At 43.8% G+C, this 26,071-nt stretch overlaps 1 protein-coding gene across 1 annotated transcript in view; it reads right to left on the bottom strand.

The window, feature by feature from the left end:
- Positions 1 to 26,071, bottom strand: part of LOC111964167 (pyruvate carboxylase, mitochondrial) — a 116,668-nt gene that overhangs the window by 2,867 nt on the left and 87,730 nt on the right. The window contains exons 11-17 of the mRNA XM_023987927.2: positions 18,836 to 18,980; positions 12,548 to 12,637; positions 12,198 to 12,419; positions 11,348 to 11,504; positions 10,929 to 11,169; positions 10,512 to 10,761; positions 342 to 586 (exon numbers count right to left, since the gene is read on the bottom strand). Of these exons, the coding sequence (XP_023843695.1) occupies positions 342 to 586; positions 10,512 to 10,761; positions 10,929 to 11,169; positions 11,348 to 11,504; positions 12,198 to 12,419; positions 12,548 to 12,637; positions 18,836 to 18,980 (1,350 nt within the window). The remainder of the gene's footprint in view (positions 1 to 341; positions 587 to 10,511; positions 10,762 to 10,928; positions 11,170 to 11,347; positions 11,505 to 12,197; positions 12,420 to 12,547; positions 12,638 to 18,835; positions 18,981 to 26,071) is intronic.

Here is a 26,071-nt window from a genome sequence, read left to right as displayed (position 1 = left end):
CAGACAGAAGCTTGCAGAACATAACAGATAAGCTTGCTCAAAGCGCCTTGGTTAATCTGACTTTAGGCTGCGGTGAGATCAACGGCTCTCCTTTCTGCAAACGTATTCCCATTTTGTTTTATTTTGTTTTTGAGACAGTAGAGCCTCCCTCACACACACACACACACCGTTGAGAGAGAGTGAAAGGAGGATGGTGAGTGAAGGAATTAAGTGGGCAATTCATTCAGCAGTTCAAACAGACTTTCCTCCACAAATCAGAATACTTTTAAAAATCCACTTTCAGAGAGAGAATTACAAAGGTGTTTGATCACTTAATTTGAATAGGTGGCCGGTCGCCTCACCTTGATGAGGTCACCCAGCAGCTTGTTGGCCTCTGTGTAGGACTTCTTCACCTCCTTGAACTTGTGCCCCAGGCCCATGCTGTGAGCCTGGAAGTGCAGGTTGGTGTACTGGCCTCCAGGGATCTCGTTCTCATACACATCAGCATTGCCAGACTTCATAGTGGCTGTACAGTCAAAGGGTGCATAGAGCCCGCGAGCAACCTCCCAGTACTCACTGTAGTCATAAACATTCTCCAGGGATATCCCTGTCAAAGAGAGGGCAGGACAGAGAATAATGACACTGAGGTATCAGGGATAAATACACTGAACAAAAATATAAAAAAACGCAACATTTAACAATTTCAATGATTTTACTGAGTTAGTTCATTCATATAAGGAAATCAGTAACTTTAAATAATTTCATTAGACCCTAATCTATAGATTTCAAATGACTGGGAATACAGATATGCATCTGTTGGTCACAGACACCCCCCCCCCCCAAAAAAAAGTAGGGGTGTGGATCATAAAATCATTCAGTGAGTATCTGGTGTGACCACCAGATGCAGGCAGACGCCAAACTGCAATCAGGTCAAGACCCTGGTGAGGATGACGAGCATCCCTGAGATGGTTTCTGACAGTTTGTGCAGAAATTCTTTGGTTGTGCAAACCCCCAGTTTCATCAGCTGTCTGGGTGGCTGGTCTCAGACGATCCGCAGGTGAAGAAGCCGGATGTGGAGGACATGGGCTGGCGTGGTTACACGTGGTCTGCGATTGTTAGGCCGGTTGGATGTACTACCAAATTCTCAAAAACATAGTTGGAGGCGGCTTATGGTAGAGAAATTAACATTAAATTATCTGGTAACAGCTTGTGAACATTCCTGCAGTCAGCATGCCAAATGCACACTCCCTCAAAACTTGAGACATCTGTGGCATAGTGACAAAACTGCACATTTTAGTGGCCTTTTATTGTCCCCAGCACAAGGTGCACCTGTGTAATGATCATGCCATTTAATCAGCTTTTTGATATGCCACACTTGTCAGGTGGATGGATTATCTTGGCAAAGAAGAAATGTTCACTAACAAAGATGTATACAAATTTGAGAGAAATAAGCTTTTTGTGCATATGAAAAATTTACAGGAGCTTTTATTTCAGCTCATGAAACAACACTTTACATGTTGCCTTTATATTTATGTTCAGTATATACAGTGGGGAGAACAAGTATTTGATACACCGCAGGTTTTCCTACTTTATTTTATTTTTTATCATAGGTACACTTCAACTGTGAGAGACGGAATCTAAAAAAATCCAGAAAACCACATTGTATGATTTTTAAGTAATTAATTTGCATGACATAAGTATTTGATCACCTACCAACCAGTAAGAATTCCGTCTCACAGACCTGTTAGTTTTTCTTTAAGAAGCCCTCCTGTTCTCCACTCATTATCTGTATTAACTGCACCTGTTTGAACTCGTTACCTGTATAAAAGACACCTGTCCACACACTCAAACATATTCAACCTCCCACAATGGCCAAGACCAGAGAGCGCGTAAGGACATCAGGGATAAAATTGTAGACCTGCACAAAGCTGGGATGGGCTACAGGACAATAGGCAAGCAGCTTGGTGAGAAGGCAACAACTGTTGGCGCAATTATTAGAAAATGGAAGAAGTTCAAGATGACGGTCAATCACCCTCGGTTTGGGGCTCCATGCAAGATCTCACCTCGTGGGGCATCAATGATCATGAGGAAGGTGAGGATCAGCCCAGAACAACACGCGCAGGACCTGGTCAATGACCTGAAGAGAGCTGGGACCACAGTCTCAAGAAAAACCATTAGTAACACACTACGCCGTCATGGATTAAAATCCTGCAGCGCACGCAAGGTCCCCCTGCTCAAGCCAGCGCATGTCCAGGCCCGTCTGAAGTTTGCCAATGACCATCTGGATGATCCAGAGGAGGAATGGGAGAAGGTCATGTGGTCTGATGAGACTAAAATAGAGCTTTTTGTCTAAACTCCACTCGTTGTGTTTGGAGGAAGAAAAAGATGAGTACAACCCCAAGAACACCATCCCAACCGTGAAGCATGGAGTGGAAACATCATTCTTTGGGGATGCTTTCTGCAAAGGGACAGGACGACTGCACCGTATTGAGGAGAGGATGGATGGGGCCATGTATCCGAGATCTTGGCCAACAACCTCCTTCCCTCAGTAAGAGCATTGAAGATGGGTCGTGGCTGGGTCTTCCAGCATGACCCGAAACCACACAGCCAGGGCAACTAAGGAGTGGCTCCGTAAGAAGCATCTCAAGGTCTGGAGTGGCCTAGCCAGTCTCCAGACCTGAACCCAATAGAAAATCTTTGGAGGGAGCTGAAAGTCCGTATTGCCCAGCGACAGCCCGAACCCCTGCTGGGCCCAAAATCCCTGCTGCAGTGTGTGCAAACCTGGTCAAGAACTACAGGAACGTAATGATCTCTGTAATTGCAAACAAAGGTTTCTGTACCAAATATTAAGTTCTGCTTTTCTGATGTATCAAATACTAATGTCATGCAATAAAATGCTAATTATTTACTTAAAAATCATACAATGTGATTTTCTGGATTTGTTTTATATTACGTTTCTTCACAGTTGAAGTGTACCTATGATAAAAATTACAGACATCTACATGCTTTGTAAGTAGGAAAACCTGCCAAATCGGCAGTGTATCAAATACTTCTTCTCCCCACTGTATGTATATATACACTGCTCAAAAAAAATAAAAGGAACACTTAAACAACACAATGTAACTCCAAGTCAATCACAACTTCTGTGAAATCAAACTGTCCACTTAGGAAGCAACACTGATTGACAATACATTTCACATGCTGTTGTGCAAATGGAATAGACAAAAGGTGAAATTATAGCAAGACACCCCCAATAAAGGAGTGGTTCTGCAGGTGGTGACCACAGACCACTTCTCAGTTCCTATGCTTCCTGGCTGATGTTTTGGTCACTTTTGAATGCTGGCGGTGCTTTCACTCTAGTGGTAGCATGAGACAGAGTCTACAACCCACACAAGTGGCTCAGGTAGTGCAGCTCATCCAGGATGGCACATCAATGCGAGCTGTGGCAAGAAGGTTGCTGTGTCTGTCAGCGTAGTGTCCAGAGCATGGAGGCGCTACCAGAGCAGAGGCCAGTACATCAGGAGACGTGGATGAGGCCGTAGGAGGGGCAACAACCCAGCAGCAGGACCGCTACTCCGCCTTTGTGCAAGGAGGAGCAGAAGGAGCACTGCCAGAGCCCTGCAAAATGACCTCCAGCAGGCACAAATGTGCATTGTGTCTGCTCAAACGGTCAGAAAGACTCCATGAGGGTGGTATGAGGCCCGACGTCCACAGGTGGGGGTTGTGCTTACAGCCCAACACCGTGCAGGACGTTGGCATTTGCCAGAGAACACCAAGATTGGCAAATTCGCCACTGGCGCCCTGTGCTCTTCACAGATGAAGCAGGTTCACACTGAGCACATGTGACAGACGTGAGAGAGTCTGGAGACGCCGTGGAGAACGTTCTGCTGCCTGCAACATCTCCCAGCATGACCGGTTTGGCGGTGGGTCAGTCATTGTGTGGGGTGCATTTCTTTGGGGGGCCGCACAGCCCTCCATGTGCTCGCCAGAGGTAGCCTGACTGCCATTAGGTACCGAGATGAGATCCTCAGACCCCTTGTGAGACCATATGCTGGTGCGGTTGGCCCTGGGTTCCTCCTAATGCAAGACAATGCTAGACCTCATGTGGCTGGAGTGTGTCAGCAGTTCCTGCAAGAGGAAGCATTGATGCTATGGACTGGCCCGCCCGTTCCCCAGACCTGAATCCAATTGAGCACATACAAATAAGATACAACAGCTCCATCCACCAACGCCACGTTGCACCACAGACTGTCCAGGAGTTGGCGGATGCTTTAGTCCAGGTCTGGGAGGAGATCCCTCAGGAGACCATCCGCCACATCATCAGGAGCATGCCCAGGCGTTGTAGGGAGGTCATACAGGCACGTGGAGGCCACACACACTACTGAGCCTCATTTTGACTTGTTTTAAGGACATTACATCAAAGTTGGATCAGCCTGTAGTGTGGTTTTCCACTTTAATTTTGAGTGTGACTCCAAATCCAGACCTTCATGGGTTGATAAATTTGATTTCCATTGATCATTTTTGTGTGATTTTGTTCAGCACATTCAACACATTTTCAGCACATTCAACTATGTAAAGAAAAAAGTATTTAATAAGAATATTTAATTCATTCAGATCTAGGATGTGTTATTTTAGTGTTCCCTTTATTTTTTTGAGCAGTATATATGCATCTATAGATGCTGGTAGCACAAATACCAAGCAAATACAATGAAACATTCTTGTTAAACATATTGTATGTGGGAGACATGCCAGAGAATACATTAAAGTATATCAGTGGGTGCCCGCCACTTAGGCGTTCACTGGCTTCCAAAGCAGGAACATCAGTCAGTCAATCAATGCTGCCAATACACTGCGAATGCTAATTTACCCAGAAGACCTATCAAATTGCGGTAATGACAATTACCTCCATGCTTCAGCTGACAACACATAAGTCAAACAGACCCCCGCCCCCACACACATTCTCCCTATCCTATCCATCTCAGAGACAACAGAATTTTAAGCATGGATATTAGCATCAAGCTTCCCACTCCATCCATACACATCTATTGGAACATAGATGTGTAAACATCAGCAGAGGAGGAAAAAGAAAAGAGAAAAGCAAAGGAACGAGAAAGCGAGAGAGCAAACGCGAGAGCGCAATACTGACCACAGTTCCTGTCCCTCAGAGGACTAGAGCCGACTTATAAAGATGATTTATAAGCATCACGGGAGAGAACAATGGACCTTTGCCAGAGGAGAGCTCATGATGCAGAGATCAAATATGGATGTAAAGATTATAGGAGTGAAGAGCTCAGAAGTAATTTATGAGCAAAAGCATGTGAATGAGAAGATGGGACCATGGAAAAGAGGAAAGGTGAAAGAGCAAGATTAAATGAGGCACTTGAGGATTTTCAGCAAACAAGTACCAATAAGTACTTCCAATTTTTAATTGTTTTATTTCACCTTTATTTAGCCAGGTAGGCCAGTTGAGAACAAGTTCTCATTTACAACTGCGACCTGGCCAAGATAAAGCAAAGCAGTGCGACAAAAAACAACAGAGTTACACGTGGGATAAACAAACGTACAGTCAATAACACAACAGAAAAATCTATATACAGTGTGTGCAAATGGAATAAGGAGGTAAGGCAATAAATAGGCCATGGTTGCGAAGTAATTACAGTTTAGCAAATTAACACTGGAGTGATAGATGTGCAGATGATGATGTGCAAGTAGAAATACTGGTGTGCAAAAGAGCAAAAAAAGTAAATAAAAACAATATGGGGATGAGGTAGGTAGTTGGATGGGCTATTTGCAGATGAGCTGTGTACAGCTGCAGAGAATCGGTAAGCTGCTCAGACAGCTGATAATAAATATGACCAAGGCAGTAGTAGGTCAGAGAGTGCTTTGACAAGTAAGCGAGGGTATGAGTGGGAAGAACTATGAATTAGAGCAGTCTTGTCATCTATCTCATGCATGAATGCCCAAATAGTAGCTTATTTGGAATGAATTTGGAAGTTATTTTACAATAAATTGATAAAAATTGTATGGCATATATGGCACTAAAGCGCAACATTGCAAAGAGAAGGGAATTGTAACTAGACACCAAATTTTCTTGGGCAAATGACATCCGCCTGACATTTCAATTACCAAGGCAGCCTTGTACTCAGTGAAAAGGAGCAGGAGGGGGAGACTAATGAGAAATAAACTAAAAGAACACTTCTTTTCCCCCTGAATGTGAGCATTCTGATGGGATTCTGACTGCAATCATACACACACACACACACAGGACATCTTCTAGTTATGTTTTTTGACCTTGAACAGTAATTACCTGAATAAGGGCATTTGGAGACCATAGATGGGGCGGCAGGTAGTCTAGTGGTTAGAGTGTTGGGCCAGTAACCAAAAGGTTGCTGGATCGAATCCCAGAGCTGACAAGGTACAAATCTGTCATTCTGCCCCTGAACAAGGCAGTTAACCCACTGTTCCCCAGTAGGCTATCATTGTAAAATAGAATTTGTTCTTAACTGACTTGCCTAGTTAAATAAAAAGGTACAATATTTTTTTATATATATACACTGCTCAAAAAAATAAAGGGAACACTTAAACAACACAATGTAACTCCAAGTCAATCACCCTTCTGTGAAATCAAACTGTCCACTTAGGAAGCAACACTGATTGACAATACATTTCAAAATGCTGTTGTGCAAATGGAATAGACAAATGGTGAAAATTTAGGCAAATTAGCAAGACACCCCCAATAAAGGAGTGGTTCTGCAGGTGGTGACCACAGACCACTTCTCAGTTCCTATGCTTCCTGGCTGATGTTTTGGTCACTTTTGAATGCTGGCGGTGCTTTCACTCTAGTGGTAGCAGAGACGGAGTCTACAACCCACACAAGTGGCTCAGGTAGTGCAGCTCATCCAGGATGGCACATCAATGTGAGCTGTGGCAGAAGGTTTGCTGTGTCTGTCAGCGTAGTGGTCCAGAGCATGGAGGCGCTACCAAGAGACAGGCCCAGTACATCAGGAGACGTGGAGGAGGCCGTAGGAGGGCAACAACCAGCAGCAGGACCGCTACCTCCGCCTTTGTGCAAGGAGGAGCACTGCCAGAGCCCTGCAAAATTGACCTCCAAGCAGGCCACATGTGCATGTGTCAGCATATGGTCTCCAAGGGGTCTGAGGATCTCATCTCGGTACCTAATGGCAGTCAGGCTACCTCTGCGAGCACATGGAGGGCTGTGCGGCCCCAAAGAAATGCCACCCCACACCCATGACTGACCCACCGCCAAACCGGTATGCTGGAGGATGTTGCAGGCAGCAGAACGTTCTCCACGGCGTCATCCAGACTCTGTCACGTCTGTCACATGTGCTCAGTGTGAACCTGCTTTCATGTAAGAGCACAGGGCGCCAGTGGCGAATTTGCCAATCCTGGTGTTTCTCTGGCAAATGCCAAACGTCCTGCACGGTGTTGGGCTGTAAGCACAACCCCACCTGTGGACGTCGGGCCCTCATACCACCCTCATGGAGTCTGTTTCGACCGTTTGAGCAGACAATCAATTGTGTGGCCTGCTGAGGTAATTTTGCAGGGCTCTGGCAGTGCCTCCTCCTTGCACAAAGGCGGAGGTAGCGGTCCTGCTGCTGGGTTGTTGCCCCTCCTACGGCCTCCGCCACGTCTCCTGATGTACTGGCCTGTCTCCTGGTAGCGCCTCCATGCTCTGGACACTACGCTGACAGACAACAGCAAACCTTCTTGCCACAGCTCGCATTGATGTGCCATCCTGGATGAGCTGCACTACCTGAGCCACTTGTGTGGGTTGTAGACTCTGTCTCATGCTACCACTAGAGTGAAAGCACCGCCAGCATTCAAAAGTGACCAAAACATCAAGCCAGAACGCATAGGAACTGAGAAGTGGTCTGTGGTCACCACCTGCAGAACCACTCCTTTATTGGGGGTGTCTTGCTAATTGCCTATAATTTCCACCTTTTGTCTATTCCATTTGCACAACAGCATGTGAAATGTATTGTCAATCACTGTTGCTTCCTAAGTGGACAGTTTTATTTCACAGAAGTGTGATTGACTTGGAGTTACATTGTGTTGTTTAAGTGTTCCCTTTATTTTTTTTTGAGCAGTGTATATTAAATGCACGAGTCCTGAAATGGAACATTGGAACCAGCAAAAGAAAGATGCTAAATTGCACCTCTCGGCTGTCGACGGTTTCAACGACTCGCATCCAACAAAACAATGTCTGTGTTATATCATTTAAAAAAACTACCCAAACTACCCAATTGTCTTCTAATTCTGTCCTGCCACGTTTCATTTTCTAAAGAGGACATTTAGATAAACTGGATTAGAATGAGAAACAATGAACTAGCTGTTAAGTGCTCACTTGTGCTCAGGTAGCGTATTATTTCCCAACAGTACACCAGTATATGGTCAAGTCATTTCAGAACAGCTGCTACCTCCATGCTCCTCATGACAAATTCATTATATTCTCAAGTGTTGTTCAATTCAAAACAAACAGCAACTCCATTCTTTTATTTTCAACCACTTTATTTCAGTAATTAAGGGTTTACAAGCAGCTAATCAAAGCCTAATTCATTGCGAACAAAATATGTAGTTATTAAACCCTTGTATCATATGGCAGGATTAGATTAAATGCTCATCAATTGTAAGAATATTTGCCATTTCACCTGCTGCTCTTTGTTCATCGAAACAATATGAATGAAAGAACAGCCTTTCACCTTGTCCACCATCGTTGATGAATCAAAGCACACGGTAACCGTCAGTCACGGCTGGTGGCAGCGTGATAACAGGCAACACTAGCCTGCAGCTGACAGATTCCCTCCTGAATAACACAAGGGCAATGATCTGGTCTCACCACCGTTCCCCTAGCAACAACATGGCTGGCTGCAGCCAGGGGAACTTGGTTCTGACCACACTCCTGTTCCCACGCAGAGACAGAGCTTCACGGATGCTTGTAGGCCAAGGTCATTACAGCGGGTTAAGACTTTCCTGCTGCTGTAATGTCTCAATTAACTGAAGGTCGCAGGGTTGTATGTGAGCTGCGAAATGACGGTTGTGTGGTGAACTTCCTTCTGCCCTTTCTGCCACTCTCCCCCTGCCTTCGCCTCTAGTTCCCTCTCCGCTTCCCTGCAACAATCATGCTTAATTTGGCCCTTTTTACATTACCGTCTACACATGTACAGCATCACCTCCCATGTGTACCATGTTCTCTGGGTTATATCCATTAAGACAGTTTGTTTAACTCAACCGCAGTGTAAATATGCACTAAGCATCAGCATAATTAAATTGTCACTAGCTGTTGCAGTCGGTTCTCCAAACACATTTTGAAGTGTTATTCAGAGCCATCTAGGCAGAGTAACCTCCGTCACAAACAGAAAATGGATCTTTAAAAAACACTTGAGGATGTCATATGCACATCGAGGCGGCAAAAACGCCAATTAACTACCCATTTCTACAGCCATAAACAGCTTGAGTCAGTAGCTACATTTTCATGACTTGTCATGACTGCATAATGTGGTCATGTGTTGCTGCCTTGCTATGTTGTTGTCTTAGGTCTGTCTTTATGTAGTGTTGTGTTGTCTCTCGTCGTGATGTGTGTTTTGTCCTATATTTATATGTGTTATTTATTTTTAATCCCAGCCACCGTCCCCGCAGGAGTTCTTTTGCCTTTTGGTAGGCTGTCATTGTAAATAATAATTTGTTCTTAACTGACTTGCCTAGTTAAATAAAAGGAAAAAAAAATATATATAATATATATATGGATGAAAGGATGCTACAGTCAACAAGGGCAAGGAAAAGCAACAGAGAAAATATATATATATATATATATATATATATATATATATATAATATATATATATATATATTATATATATATATATATATATATATAATTCTCTGTTGCTTTTCCTTGCCCTTGTTGACTGTAGCATCCTTTCATGGGGCCTTTTTAAATGCTTCGACATAACAAACAACGAAAAAAAATGGTTCACTGCTCCCCCTCTGTCTGTATACAACCGGTTTGCAATAGAAGACCTTGGCCCGCAGCTTTTTATATTTGTTCTTGATTGGCTGGCAGCTCACTTTATTTTCCCTCCATTCAGAGGGGCGGCAGGTAGTCTAGTGGTTAGAGCGTTGGGCCAGTAACCAAAATGTTGCTAGATCGAATTCCAGAGCTGACAAGGTAAAAATCTGTCATTCTGCCCCTGAACAAGGCAGTTAACCCACTGTTCCCCAGTAGGCCATCATTGTAAAATAGAATTTGTTCTTAACTGACTTGCCTAGTTAAATAAAAGGTACAATATTTTTTTTTATATATACACTGCTCAAAAAAATAAAGGGAACACTTAAACAACACAATGTAACTGTAAGGTAAAAATCGGTCTTTCTGCCCCTGCTCAAGGCAGTTAACCTGCTGTTCCTAGGACGTCATTGTAAATAATAACTTGTTATTAACAAGTTCAATAAAAGGTCAAATAAAAATTGTCTGGCAGCTCACTTTATTTGCCCTCCACTGGCTGGCAGCTCACCTGTGCTGAGATTGGTTCCCTTGGTGCAGGCAACAATAGCTCCCATGCTGGGCTGTGATGTCATCCCAGCCATGGAGTCCACAGCGACGTCTACGATGTCGGCCCCGGCCTCGGCACACGCCAGCATGGCAGCCACGCCGGCGCCTGCCGTGTCGTGGGTGTGGACGTGGATGGGCATGTCTGGGAAACGGTCCCTCAGAGCACCAATCAACATGCGGCTGGACTCAGGCTTCAGCAGCCCTGCCATGTCCTGCAGAAGGATAGAGGGGTCAACAACATGACAGACTCCTTTCTCGTTAGTTATTTATGACCGAGTCACTAATCAAAAAATGTATATATAGCGCAATATAACTAGAACATGTAAGTGGTTGAGATAAACCACATCAGTGGGTTTGGTTCAGAGCCACCCTAAAGTACCTTGACGTTCAGTATGTGTGTTCCAGCTCTGACCAGCTCATCAGCCAGCTTCAGGTAGTACTCCAGAGAGTACTTTTGCCTCATTGGGTCAGACACATCCCCTGTGTAGGAGATGGAGGCCTCCACCACGCCCCCGGCAGCCCCAGCAGCCTCCATACCCAGCATCAGGTTGGGAAGGTAGTTCAGAGAGTCAAACACACGGAAGATGTCCATGCCGTTCTCCTTGGCCACCTCACAGAATCTGGTCAGAACAATTAAAAGATGGATGAGTACAAGTGAAGAGACCTTGGGTTCAAGGGTGATGCTTTCTAAAAATACCATGCATAACCCTCATAAACCGTGAGGGCTGGGTTGACACTATACGTGCTCTGGTTGGAATAAGGATTAAGGGGTGCATGATCCAGGGCAGAGGTACTGACTTGAACACGGCGTTGTCGGGGTAATTGGTGTAGCCCACAGCGTTGGCTCCTCTCAGCAGCATCTGGAAGGGCACGTTGGGCAGCAGAGCCCTCAGCTCCTGCAGCCGTTTCCATGGACACTCACACAGGAAACGCATCGCCACATCAAAGGTGGCACCTGCACAGAAGAGGAATGATCAATAACTGCCATAGCAACAGACTCCATAAACCTCAGCATTTGGACTGCTTATGTATCTACTAGACAGTAAATGGACAGATTTCCTGAAAAGACTATGAATCTCTCCTATTCATCCAGAGAAGGAAGGACTATCTCCATAGTCTGATGTCCAGATCCCTCAACATCAAAATGTTTTTGGACACAGTCACAGTAGTAGCTTATTTTCTAAAAAGAGCTATCCAAATAAAACATGTATTTTCATACATCACTTTGCTACAGATGAGACCGAGCCTTTCTTCAGTCTCTATTTAGAAACATACTGTCAGTCTATCCATATCAACCTCAAAAGTGTGCTGTCCTTTTTCTTCAGAGACATGAGGAGAGGAGAACACCCCCCCCCCCCCGAATAACCCAGATACAGTACACTAACTTGCTCTGCTCAATGATGTGAACTCAGGCCTGAAGCGGTGTCACATTTTAAATTTACCCTAGCAGTTAATTATATTTGACCTTTCAACTCAAACTGGGATCTTTGAAAACATCATGTTTATAATGAGGCCACTGAATCATAGGCAGGCGGCAAAATCGGCCCAGAGAAAAGCAGAAAGTGCAGATTGAGATCGGAAAACGTGTGGTAATAGAAAATACATTCAAAAGATTGAGTGTGAGCACTGGTGGTAAACAACTCCTCACCTCCCCAGTTCTCCACGCTGAAGAGGTTGTTGAAGTTGTGGGCTACGAAGGGGGCGATCTGTTTGAGGTCGTGGGTGCGGACACGGGTGGCCAGGAGAGACTGGTGGGCATCTCTGAAGGTGGTGTCCATGAGCAGCAGACCCTTGTGGGCACGCACTGCCTTGGCAAAGCCCTCTGGACCCTCCCTCAATAGGACATCACGGAACCCAACCGGAGGCTCACCTAATCCACATCAATACATTGCTTTTACTATGTTGTACTGACTGGATTAAAACAAAATGGGATGTTACAAGAAAAAACAAAAAGAGATTTCACAGAAAGCTGGTAGGTTTTGTAGTTTGCAATCTCACCCAGAGGAATGGGTGGGATCACAGGATCGATAGATGAGGGCTTGGCCTTCACTGGTATGGGAGTGGTGGGTCCGTTTACCATCACATGACCTGAAACAGGACAGCAGGAGAGCATCAGAAAACCTGAGTTGGCCATCGTCGTAGGCATTTAAAACCTACCAATACATTATATTATTGATGGGGGGGGGGGGGGGGGGATCCATAGTTACATATCGCAATATTATTTTGGATATTACATTTTAACTTTGATTCAAAGTATCGATTTTGTTTGCTAGTTGCATTAGCTGGCGCTAATCAGCTATACCTGTGCCAAAACTATGGTGTTTTTCATCCTATAGCTTGTTCTCCATCTTCTTTTAAAAGTTCTTCGGGATCAATGTCCCATACATGGGACGGTTGGGCTAATGTGGCTAATGCGATAAGCATGAGGTTGTAAGTAACAAGAAAATTTCCCAGGACATAACCATATCTGATATTGGCTGAAAGCTTAAATTCTTGTTAATCTAACTGCACTGTCCAATTTACCGTAGCTATTACAGTGAAATAATACCATGCTAATTGTTTGAGGAGAGTGCACAGTTTTGAACATGAAAAGTTATTAACAAATTAGGCACATTTGAGCACTCTTGACAACATTTTGAACAGAAATGCAATGTTTCATTGGATCAGTCTAAACCTTTGCACATGCACTGCTGCCATCGAGTGGCCAAAATCTAAATTGCACCTAGGCTAGAATAATACATTATGGCCTTTCTCTTGCATTTCAAAGACGGTACAAAAAAATGTTTTTTTTCTTCTTTGTATTATCTTTTACCAGATCTGTGTTATATTCTCCTACATTCATTAACATTTCCACAAAGTTCTCTCTTCTCCCTCTGCAGCAGACATATAGTGAGCAATAAGTTTGGAATCAAAAAGCATTACCGAATCGCATTCAGAATACATATAGAGTCATGAGAACCGCAATACATATCGGCCCTAATTATTGTGATAATATTGTATCGTGAGGTCCCTGGCAACGCCCAGCGCTACATTACATGGGAGAAAAGCATACTAAATCACTCCAGATAGCGTACAGTGCATTCGGAAACTATTCAGACCCCTTGACTTTCCAAATGTTTATATGTTACAGCCTTATTCTAAAATTGATTAAAATGTTTATCCCCCCTCATCAATCTACACATAATACCCCATAATGACTAAGCAAAAACTGGGTTGAGACATTTTTGCACATTTCTTACAAATAAACTGAAATAACACATTTACATAAGTATTCAGACCCTTTACTCAGTACTTTGTTGAAGCACCTTTGGCAGCGATTACAGCCTCGCGTCTTCTTGAGTATGACGCTACAAGCTTCGCACACCTGTATTTGGGGAGTTTCTCCCATTCTTCTCTGCAGATCCTCTCAAACTCTGTCAGGTTTGATGGGAAGCGTCACTTGCACAGCTATTTTCAGGTCTCTCTAGAGATGTTCGATCGGGTTCAAGTCCGGGCTCTGGCTGGGCCACTAAAGGACATTCAGAGACTTGTCCCGAAGCCACTCCTGCTTTGTCTTGGCTGTGTGCTTAGGACCGTTGTCCTGTTGGAACGTGATCCTTTGCCCCAGTCTGAGGTCCTGAGCGCTCTGGAGCAGGTTTTCATCAATGCTCTCTGTACTTCGCTCCGTTCATCTTTCCCTCGATCCCGACTAGTCTCCTAGTCCCTGCCGCAGAAAAACATCCCCACAGCATGATGCCGCCACCACCATGTTTCACCGTAGGGATAGTGCCAGATTTCCTTCAGACGTGACGCTTGGCATTCAGGCCAAAGAGCTCAATCTTGTTTTCATCAGAACAGAGAATCTTGTTTCTCATAGTCTGAGTCCTTCAGGTGCCTTTTGGCAAACTCCATGCAGGCTGTCATGTGCCATTTACTCAGGAGTGGCTTCCACCTGGCCACTACCATAACGGCCTAATTGGTGGAGTGCTGCAGGTATGGTTGTCCTTCTGGAAGGTTCTCCTATCTCCACAGAGGAACTCCGGAGCTCTGTCAGTGTGACCAGTGTCACCTCCATGACCAAGGTCCTTCTTCCCCAATTGCTCAGTTTGGCCGGGCGGCCAGCACTAGGAAGAGTCTTAGTGGTTCCAAACTCCTTCCATTTATGAATGGAGGCCACTGTGTTCTTGTGGGCCTTCATGCTACAGAATACTTTTTGTACCATTCCCTAGATCTGTCCCGACACAATCCTGTCTCAGAGCTCAAAGGACAATTCCTTCAACCTCATGGCTTGGATTATTGCTAACATGCACGGTCAACTGTGGGACCTTATATAGACAGGTGTGTGTCTTTCCAAATCATGTCCTATCAATTGTATTTACCACAGGTGGACTCCAATCAAGTTGTAGAAACATCTCAAGGATGATCAATGGAAACAGGATGTACCTCAGCTCAAGTTCCAGTCTCATAGCAAAGGGTCTGAATACTTATGTATATAAGGTATTTGTTTATTTTTAATACATTTGCAATAATTATTTTTTTAATAGTTTTTTCACGTTGTCATTATTGTGTGTAGATTGATGAGGGAATACATTATTATTATTATTTTTTTTTTTTGAATATGGCTGTAACGTAACAAAGTGTGGAAAAAGCGGTCTGAATACTTTCTGAACGCACTGTATATTCAAGTTAAATAGCAAAGGCGTTATTTGTTTGAACTAATGTTGTCAGAGTGTTCAGTAGAGTCAAGGAAGTGCTGTACAATACTATAGACACCATTGGTAGGCAATGCTTGAACAAACAGTTGTGCCGTATTTTTCCGATGTACCAATTCCATGGCACATGGTTTATGCAAAACGACACCGGATTCAAAACTTTGAAATTTAAATTATAAGAAATTCTTGCAACCAATAGAATGTTTACAAGTACATATATTACACGTACATATATTACACATACACACAGTTGAAGTCGGAAGTTTACATTCACCTTAGCCAAATACATTTAAACTCAGTTTTTCACAATTCCTGACATTTAATCCTAGTAAAAATTCCCTGTCTTAGGTCAGTTAGGATCACCACTTTATTTTAAGAATGTGAATGTCAGAATAATAGTGAGAATGATTTGCCTCTTTGCTTGACATCATGGGAAAAGCAAAAGAAATCAGCCAAGACCTCAGAAAAAACATTGTAGACCTCCACAAGTCTAGTTCATCCTTGGGAGCAATTTCCAAACGCCTGAATGTACCACGCTCATCTGTACAAACAATGGTACGCAAGTATAAATACCATGGGAGCATGCAGCCGTCATACCGCTCAGGAAGGAGACACATTCTGTCTCCTAGAGATAAACGTACTTTGGTGCGAAAAGTGCAAATCAATCCCAGAACAACAGCAAAGGACCTTGTGAAGATGCTGGAGGAAACAGGTACAAAAGTATCTATATCCACAGTAAAACGAGTCCTATATCGACATAACCTGAAAGGCCGCTGAGCAAGGAAGAAGCCACTGCTCCAAAACCGCCATAAAAAAAGCCAGACTACGGTTTGCAACTGCACATGGGGACAAAAATTGTACTTTTTGGAGAAATGTCCTCTGGTCTGATGAAACAAAAATAGAACTGTTTGGCCATAATGACCATCGTTATGTTTGGAGGAATAAGGGGGACGCTTGCAAGCCGAAGAACACCATCCCAACCGTGAAGCACAGGGGTGGCAGCATCATGTTGTGGGGCTGCTTTGCTGCAGGAGGGACTGCTGCACTTCACAAAATAGATGGCATCATGAGGAAGAGAAATTACGTGGATATATTGAAGCAACATCTCAAGACATCAGTCAGGAAGTCAAAGCTTGGTCGCAAATGGGTCTTCCAAATGGACAATGACCCCAAGCAAACTTCCATAGTTGTGGCAAAATGGCTTAAGGACAACAAAGTCAAGGTATTGGAGTGGCCATCACAAAGCCCTGACCTCAACCCCATAGAAAATTTGTGGGCAGAACTSAAAAAGRGTGTGSGAGCAAGGAGGCCTACAAWCCTGACTCAGTTACACCAGCTCTGTCAGGAGGAATGGGCCAAAATTCACCCAACTTATTGTGGGAAGCTTGTGGAAGGCTACCTGAAACGTTTGACCCAAGTTCAACAATTTAAAAGGCCATGCTACCAAATACTAATTGAGTGTATGTAAACTTCTGACCCACTGGGAATGTGATGAAAGAAATAAAAGCTGAAATGAATAATTCTCTACTATTATTCTGACATTTCACATTCTTAACATAAAGTGGTGATCCTAACTGACCTAAGACAGGGAAGTCTTACTTGGATTAAATGTCAGGAATTGTGAAAAACTGACTTTAAATGTATTTGGCTAAGGTGTATGTAAACTTCCGACTTCAACTGTATGTATATGGGTATGTATGTATATGGGTATGATTGTATGTATATCGATATAAACTGCGCAAATAAAAGAAACGCCCCTTTTTCAGGACCCTGTCTTTCAAAGATAATTCGTAAAAATCTAAATAACTTCACAGATTTTCATTGTAAAGGATTTAAACACTGTTTCCATGGTTGTTCAATGAACCATAAACAATTAACGAACATGCACCTGTGGAACGGTCGTTAAGACACTAACAGCTTACAGACGGTAGGCAATTAAGGTCACAGTTATGAACACTTATGACACTAAAGAGGCCTTTCTACTGAGTGAAAAATATCAAAAGAAAGATCCCCAGGGTCCCTGCTCATCTGCGTCAACGTGCCTTCGGCATGCTGCAAGGAGGCATGAGGACTGCAGATGTGGCCAGGGCAATAAATTGCCATGTCCGTACTGTGAGACGCCTAAGACAGCGCTACAGGGAGACAGGACGGACAGCTGATCATCCTCGCAGTGGCAGACCACGTGTAACAACACCTGCACAGGATCGGTACATCCGAACATCACACCTGCGGGACAGGTACAGGATAGCAACAACAACTGCCCGAGTTACACCAGGAATGCACAATCCCTCCATCAGTGCTCAGACTGTCTGTAATAGGCTGAGAGAGGCTGGACTGAGGGCTTGTAGGCCTGTTGTAAGGCAGGTCCTTACCAGACATCACAGGCAACAATGTCGCCTATGGGCACAAACCCACCGTCGCTGGACCAGACAGGACTGGCAAAAGGTGCTCTATACTGACGAGTCGCAGTTTTGTCTCACCAGGGGTGATGGTCGGATTCACATTTATCGTCGAAGGAATGAGCGTTACACCGAGGCCTGTACTCTGGAGCGGGATCGATTTGGAGGTGGAGGGTCCGTCATGCTCTGGGGCGGTGTGTCACAGTATCATCGGACTGAGCTTGTTATCATTGCAGGCAATCTCAACCCTGTGCGTTACAGGGAAGACATCCTCCTCCCTCATGTGGTACCCTTCCTGCAGGCTCATCCTGACAATGCCACCAGCCATACTGCTCGTTCTGTGCGTGATTTCCTGCAAGACAGGAATGTCAATGTTCTGCCATGGCCAGCCAAGAGCCCGGATCTCAATCCCATTGAGCACGTCTGGGACCTGTTGGATTGGAGGGTGAGGGCTAGGGCCATTCCCCGCATGAAATGTCCGGGAACTTGCAGGTGCCTTGGTGGAAGAGTGGGGTAACATCTCACAGCAAGAACTGGCAAATCTGGTGCAGTCCATGAGGAGATGCACTGCAGTACTTAATGCAGCTGGTGGCCACACCAGATACTGACTTTTCATTTTGACCCCCCTCTTTGTTCAGGGACACATTATTCCATTTCTGTTAGTCACATGTCTGTGGAACTTGTTCAGTTTATGTCTGTTGTTGAATCTTATGTTCATACAAATATTTACACATGTTAAGTTTGCTGAAAATAAACGCAGTTGACAGTGAGAGGACGTTTCTTTTTTTGCTGAGTTTATATATTTATCCCCAAAATATATGGGGGATTGGAAATGATGCAGACAATTACATTGATGGAAGCAACAATCTATCCGCAATATTAAAGCTGATCCACCCCCTAAAAAAATACATTTAAAACCCCTCCAAAAAAACAGTTGTGCCGTAAACCGGCTTTAATTCCAGCCAGGTATGAATTCAACTAACTCACCACTTGATCTAGGGAGGGAAGCTTCAATTGTTCAACGAATCAAGACAATCATTAGCTACACATCAGATGACTGAGTAAGTGGTGTCTAAAGTTCAAATAATTTATACCAACAAAGAGACAGATTACGAAACAAATTATTTAAAATTGAGTACAAGAAGCACAGTTTATGAAATAACAAATCTAATTTCAGTGAGTTGAAGACATTTTACCCAGGTAGTGCAGCAGCTTCTGGGCTCGGTTCTGGACCGGCTTGAGGTTGAAGAGTTCCTGGTTCTCATCTATGAACTGGGTGTCAACGGTGCCGTACAGGAACTGATCGTTACTCAGAACGTTCTGGAGGAAGGGGATGTTGGTCTGTGCAGGAACAAAATAAAAGGGGGCGAGAAATGGAAAAAACAAGAGGGAGGGGGCGAGAGATTGCTGTTAAAATGACAAAATGGTCAAGAAGACCGTCTGCATGATACATAACACTAGGGACCGAGATATAGGGCAAAGTGCCTGGACATGCAAACACACAGCTCAAGTGCAAATGGTCTTGGAAGGCTGGGAGGTCATTTTGTGGTCAGTCTCAAATCAAATGGCTTAGAACACTCAATACTGCCACACTGAGTCCCTTCTTCTGTGAGCACTAATCAGGCCAAAACACAGAGCAGAAAACACTGTGATCACTAGGCAAAACAATCCCAGCTAATCCTCAACATATGCCCTGCATGTTCCTCTGTGCCATGCTGCACATCTGTCTCAGCCAGGTGCACTGAGATACACACACAGAAAGAGAGAAGCAGAGCCAGAGCAAGTGAGACGAAATGAGGCACAGAGAAATTAGAGCGAATAAAATAATAGAAATGACTGGTAGAAATGACCTAAGGACTTGAGCAGTAGCCTATAGATATTTTCCCACACACTTCAAACAGCAGCAAATAGCCTAGTAAGCCTACACAGCGCCAGCGCTCTGACCCAGATTCCTCTACATGTAGACCTAATTACAGGTCTTACAACAGAACCAACCCTCACCAAAAGACAAAAGCAAACTAAGAACATTACAGAGGAAGTTAATAAATAACATATGTGCAAGTCTGCATTGGCAATATTAATTCAGAAACTAAATAAGATTAGCTTCTTTCTGAGAAGAGCCAAATTAGTTCATAGTTGCATCATTGTCAGTATGATGGTTATGATTACAGAACGGTGCAATTCATTCATTTTGTAATAAAACGTACAAAATCAGATCGTTCTTATTCTCTAGTTATGTAAGAATAGAGGATATAGCTTGTGCCCTGACACTCCTTGCTCTCTACTACCGTTTTATGAGTCTTGCTGTTACAAACTTTCTAGGAAACCATCAATCACAGCTAACTAACCTCGTTTTTTAACACCATGTTTTAATAATGACTGCATCAAGTGGGCAGGAAAGAGGGGGTGAAAAAAACAACCTTTTGAGCACAATGCATCTGGGAAATGCTTCAAGGTCTCTTCTTTGGACCGGGTGATAAATTATGCATCCATGACACCACTTCAAAATTAGCCATTCATGATTAAAGAGAAAGGCACAAAAAGCCAGGGTTGTTTGCTTCAAAATATTGACCAATTTGTCAACTGGCAAGAGTTCTGACAGTACGGTCAAGATGGCCAGCCCCAGTGAGTTTATTCTGCTCTCTGACAGTACTGTTCTGTAAGGCTCAGAGTGCTGCTGTCCTTGGTCCTGAAGAGATCCTCTCTGCAATTGGCCGCACATCCTCCATTGTCCAGACTGAATAGCTATGGATAGAATCAAATTAACATTTCCCCCTGCAGCTTCCCCAGGTAAATCACTTCTCAAATTTCCTGCAGATAGATTAACCCATTTTCCACCTAAATTATACACAATAGTCAAAATGAGGGTTCCCATGCGGTGAAAGATAAGAAACACCTTAGAAAATCAGTAGGCTGAATAATCATTATGCATGTATGTGTCAGGAGTGCAGCGTTACCTAGCACTTATTGGTTGGACACATACAACAGTGTTCCTGTAGGGTGCATGTAACACTCCAGCATGGCTGTACTCAGGCCTCTGTAAAAAGCCCCAGTTTGTGTCTGGCTGAGGGTGTCACTCAGTCCTCCTCCCCTAAAAAAAAAGCACACAGCTAGCCCAGATTGGAATAGAAACAAGAGGGATGAAAGGAACCAGGAGGATGAAGAGGGGCTAAGCCTCCCCTCTCTTTGTCTCGTTCCCTCAAACTCCAGGGCAAAAAGCCACGCTGTCAGATTCAGCCATGGTGCTGGTGTTGACCTGTATTAACCTTCATCACTTCTGTTTGGGTTGAGAAACCTAGTGTAAGTCATCTGTGTTTCTCTCATCATCCGTATTGATTCTCACTCTCTCTCTCTCTCTACACCCCCAGACCACAGCAGGGAAGACAAGCAAGCACTCCAATCAGACTTTATTCACTCCAAAACCTGCTGAACAATCAGAAACTCCCCACCCCCGCGACCACACTTAACATTCAGGGTACATTGGGGACCATTGCGATCAACTTGTAGTAATCAAACGTTGAATAATTGATGAAAGGACTTTTAAACCCAAAATTGCTGATTTAACAGGCCTCTTGATAGTAACCAACCAGGACTGTCGCTGCAATATCCCATTTCAAACACCTCAGCATAAAGCTACCTTATTAGGCTAGTGTCTCCATAATGTTTCTCACTGGAGCAGTGGTCTACAGGCAATTGCAGACAGGAAAACACTGACTGCTAACCAGCTGAATGTACAGTCTGCTAAGGGCTTGTGTAAATAGAATGATAACTGCTTTAATCACAGCAGTAATGAAGCCATCCCTTACTTTGGCCCAACTGTTAGGCTAATAAATGATGAAGACGGGGGTGAGGCTGCTAGCTCTCCCTCCTCCAAAACCTCTTACATCCTCTCTTCATTTTGACTAATTTTTCCTACGCACATTTTCAGCATTTTCTCCTAGCCATTCCAATTCCATCTTTCCCCCCTTCTATCGAAAGCCAGGACTGCTCAAGGCTCTCCCTCCTCCCTTTCCCTCTCACATCTCAGTAGCAGACACACTTTGCAGTCTCTCCCTCGCTCACACACACGCTTGCTGCAGCAGAAGCCACAAATCAGACTGGTACAGCACCGGACGGCAGGGGAAAAGAACGTCAAAACAAGCGATTGAGTTGTGAATAAGCACGGCGACCACAGAGGTGAAACATGCAACCGTAATAGGTTGTTGACGTCTACAGTTAATAACCTACTTTAACAGCACTGTTCCTTTCCCTGGGCTTGTCTGGACGACTAAAACACAAAAAAAAGGCAGCATGACGGAAGGAACAAGGGAGTGAAAAGGAATTGTTACCCTTCCCACACAGTGGGAAACTGGGAGGAGAAAGGGGGTTGGAGGTCAGGTGGTTAAAGCTGCTCTCCAACAGAGATAAAACACAGACTTGGGGATGTTCTAGAGCCGCACTGATTCTGCAAAGGACAGATGCGCAGCGAGAGGAAAGAGGGGTCTGAATACCAATAACTGCAGAGTAAAGAGAAGAGACTGGATACTGTCCTGGGAGAAGACTGAAGGCTGCAATTAGTGAATAGATGGAGGATAAACGCTACGAAGCAGACTGAAATGTTTCACACATTTCAAATAATTTGTTATCTAGGAAACATAAGCTTGTCATCTCTGAAAGCCTCCGGGCTCATGCTTGAAAAACTACATCTGATTATTTCGATTCATGCTCCAGTTACCAGAACGAATCAATGGACTTGGCATCCTGAACAGCATAAGCAGCAAACTTCTGTAAGTTAATATTCATTTGTTTTCTTCACACTAGAATAGAACCCTGTGTTTCTTTTAATAGAGCATCTAACTCGCAGTCTGTCCTGACTGTATTGCACATTGTGGAGGAAATGTGATTATCTGTGCCCATGTTACTCTGATAATCCTTCCTCTCTTCATATTCTGGAGGATGTATACAAAGCACTGACCTAGCAACAATTCTGAGTGAATCCCAGAAAACAAGGATATTAACAACAGGAATGACTGAGTAAAATATAAATGACAAACTGACAAGCAACAAATTGCTTATACCCTTGTTGATTTGGAGGATGAGCTTAAGTCAAAGTAAATATGGATAGGTGGACAGAGAGGTAAGGTAATGCAACATGGAAAAGGTTTACTAGGTCTTTCCTCTGTGCGTTTAGCCAATGATCATAAAACACTGAGAAGAGGGAAACATATCCAAGCCAAGAGGATAACTAGGAATAAGAACAGATTTAAATACTAGCAGTTATAGTCAGATTGTAAATAAATACTAACACTGCATTGTACAATGCCTTCAGAAAGTATTCATTCACCTTGAGTTGTTGACTAAATTCAAAATGGATTAAAATATACATTTTCCCCCCTCACTCATCTACACACAATACCCCATAAATGACAATGCGAAAACATTTATTGAAAATTAAATCAAAATCTCTATTATATAAGTATTTCACACCCCTGGGTCAATACATGTTAGAATCACCTTTGGCAGCGATTACAGCTGTGAGTATTTCTGGGTAAGTCTTAGAGCTTCACACACCTGGATTATACAATATTTGCACAATCTTTTTAGAATTCTTCAAGCTCTGTCAAGTTGGTTGTTGATCACTGCTAGACAGCCATTTTCAAGTCTTGTCATAGATTTTCAAGACGATTTAAGTCAAAACTGTAACTAGGCCACTCAGGAACATTCAATGTCATCTTGGTAAGCAACTCCAGAGTATATTTCGCCTTGTGTTTTAGGTTAATTCTCCTGCTGAAAGGCAAATTTGTCTCCCAGTGTATGTTGGAAAGCAGACTGAACCAGGTTTTCCTCTAGGATTTTGCCTGTGCTTAGCTCTACTCCATTTATTTTAATCCTAAAGAAACTCCCTAGTCCTTGCCGATAACAAGCATACCTATAACTTGATGCAGCCACCACCATGCTTGAAAATATGAAGAGTGGTACTCAGTGATGTGTTGTATTTGCCCTAAACATAATGCTTTGTATTCAGGACATAAAGTACATGTGTCTTTGACATATTTTTTGCATTTTACTTTTGTGCCTTATTGCAAACAGGATGCATGTTTTGGAATGTTTTTATTCTATACAGGCTTCCTTTCACCCTGTTATTTAGGATATAATTATGGACTAACTACAATGTTGTTGATCCATACTCAGTTCTCCTATCACAGCCATTTAACTCTGTTTTAGTCACCCCCCGCAGCTACTTGTCCGAGCCTCCCCAGCTTCTCCTTCACCCAAATCCAGATAGCAGATGTTCTGAAAGAGCTGCAAAACCTGGACCCGTACAAAATCAGCTGGGCTAGACAATCTGGACCCTCTCTTTCTAAAATGATCCGCCGCCATTGTTGCAACCCCTATTAACAGTCTGTTCAACCTCTTTCGTATCGTCCGAGATCCCTAAAGATCGGAAAGCTGCTGCAGTCATCCCCCTCTTCAAAAGGGGGTGACACTAGACCCAAACTGTTATAGACCTATATCCATCCTGCCCTGCCTTTCTAAAATCTTCAAAAGCCAAGTTAATAAACAGATCACTGACCATTTCGAATCCTACCGTACCTTCTCCGCTGTGCAATCCGGTTTCTGAGCCGGTCATGGGTGCACCTCAGCCACGCACAAGGTACTAAACGATATCATAATCGCCATCGATAAAATACAGTACTATGCAGCCGTCTTCATCGACCTGGCCAAGGCTTTCGACTCGGTCAATCACCGTATTCTTATCGGCAGACTCAATAGCCTTGGTTTCTCAAATGACTGCCTCGCCTGGTTCACCAACTACTTCGCAGACAGAGTTCAGTGTGTCAAATCGGAGGGCCTGTTGTCCGGACCTCTGGCAGTCTCAATGGGGGTACCACAGGGTTCAATTCTCGGGCCGACTCTTTTCTCTGTATATATCAACGATGTCGCTCTTTCTGCGGGTGATTCCCTGATCCACCTCTATGCAGACGACACCATTCTGTATACATCTGGCTCTTCTTTGGACACTGTGTTAACCTCCAAACAAGCTTCAATGCCATACAACACTCCTTCCGTGGCCTCCAACTGCTCTTAAACGCTAGCAAAACCAAATGCATACTTTTCAACCGTTCACTGCCCGCACCCGCCCGCACGACTAGCATCACTACTCTGGACGGTTCTGACCTAGAATATGTCGACAACTACAAATACCTAGGTGTCTGGCTAGACTGTAAACTCTCCTTCCAGACTCATATTAAACAACTGAGTCCCGTGTGGCTCAGTTGGTAGAGCATGGCGCTTGCAACGCCAGGGTTGTGGGTTCATTCCCCACGGGGGGACCAGGATGAATATGTATGAACTTTCCAATTTGTAAGTCGCTCTGGATAAGAGCGTCTGCTAAATGACTTAAATGTAAATGTTAAATGTAAACATCTCCAATCCAAAATCAAACCGGCTTTCTATTTCGCAACAAAGCCTCCTTCACTCACGCCGCCAAACTTACCCTAGTAAAACTGACTATCCTACCGATCCTCGACTTCGGTGATGTCATTTACAAAATAGCTTCCAATACTCTACTCAGCAAACTGGATGCAGTCTATCACAGTGCCATCTGTTTTGTTACCAAAGCCCCTTATACCACTCACCACTGCGACCTGTATGCTCTAGTCGGCTGGCCCTCGCTACATATTCGTCGCCACTGGCTCCAGGTCATCTATAAGTCTATGTTAGGTAAAGCTCCGCCTTATCTCAGCTCGCTGGTCACGGTCACAACACCCACCCGTAGCACACGCTTTAGCAGGTATATCTCACTGGTCATCCCCAAAGCCAACACCTCCTTTGGCCGCCTTTCGTTCCAGTTCTCTGCTGCCAGTGGCTGCCAGTGACTGGACCGAATCGGGGGGGGGGGAATACAACTTTTTTTTTTTAATCGCTGAAGCTGGAGACTTCCATATCCCTCACTAACTTTAAACATCAGCTATCTGAGCAGCTAACCGATCACTGCAGCTGTACATAGTCCATCTGTAAATAGCCCACCCAATCTACCTACCTCATCCCCATATTGTTTTTATTTACTTTTATGCTATTTTGCACACCAGAATCACTACTTGCACATCATCTGCTCATCTATCACTCCAGTGTTAATCTGCTAAATTGTAATTACTTCGCTACTATGGCCTATTTATTGTCTTACCTCCTCACGCCATTTGCATACACTGTATATAGACTTTCTATTGTGTTATTGACTGTACGCTTGTATATTCCATGTGTAACTGTGTTGTTGTTTGTGTTGCACTGCTTTACTTTATCTTGGCCAGGTCGCAGTTGTAAATGAGAACTTGTTCTCAACTAGCTTACCTGGTTAAATAAAGGTGATTTTTTTATTTTTTTTATTTTATTTTTTTAAATAAATAAATAGGCCTCATGGTGAAATCCCTGAGCGGTTTCCTTCCTCTTTG

Source organism: Salvelinus sp. IW2-2015, linkage group LG5, assembly GCF_002910315.2.
Source record: "Salvelinus sp. IW2-2015 linkage group LG5, ASM291031v2, whole genome shotgun sequence".
NCBI lineage: Eukaryota > Metazoa > Chordata > Actinopteri > Salmoniformes > Salmonidae > Salvelinus > Salvelinus sp. IW2-2015.
This window is presented reverse-complemented; position numbering and strand designations above follow the sequence as displayed.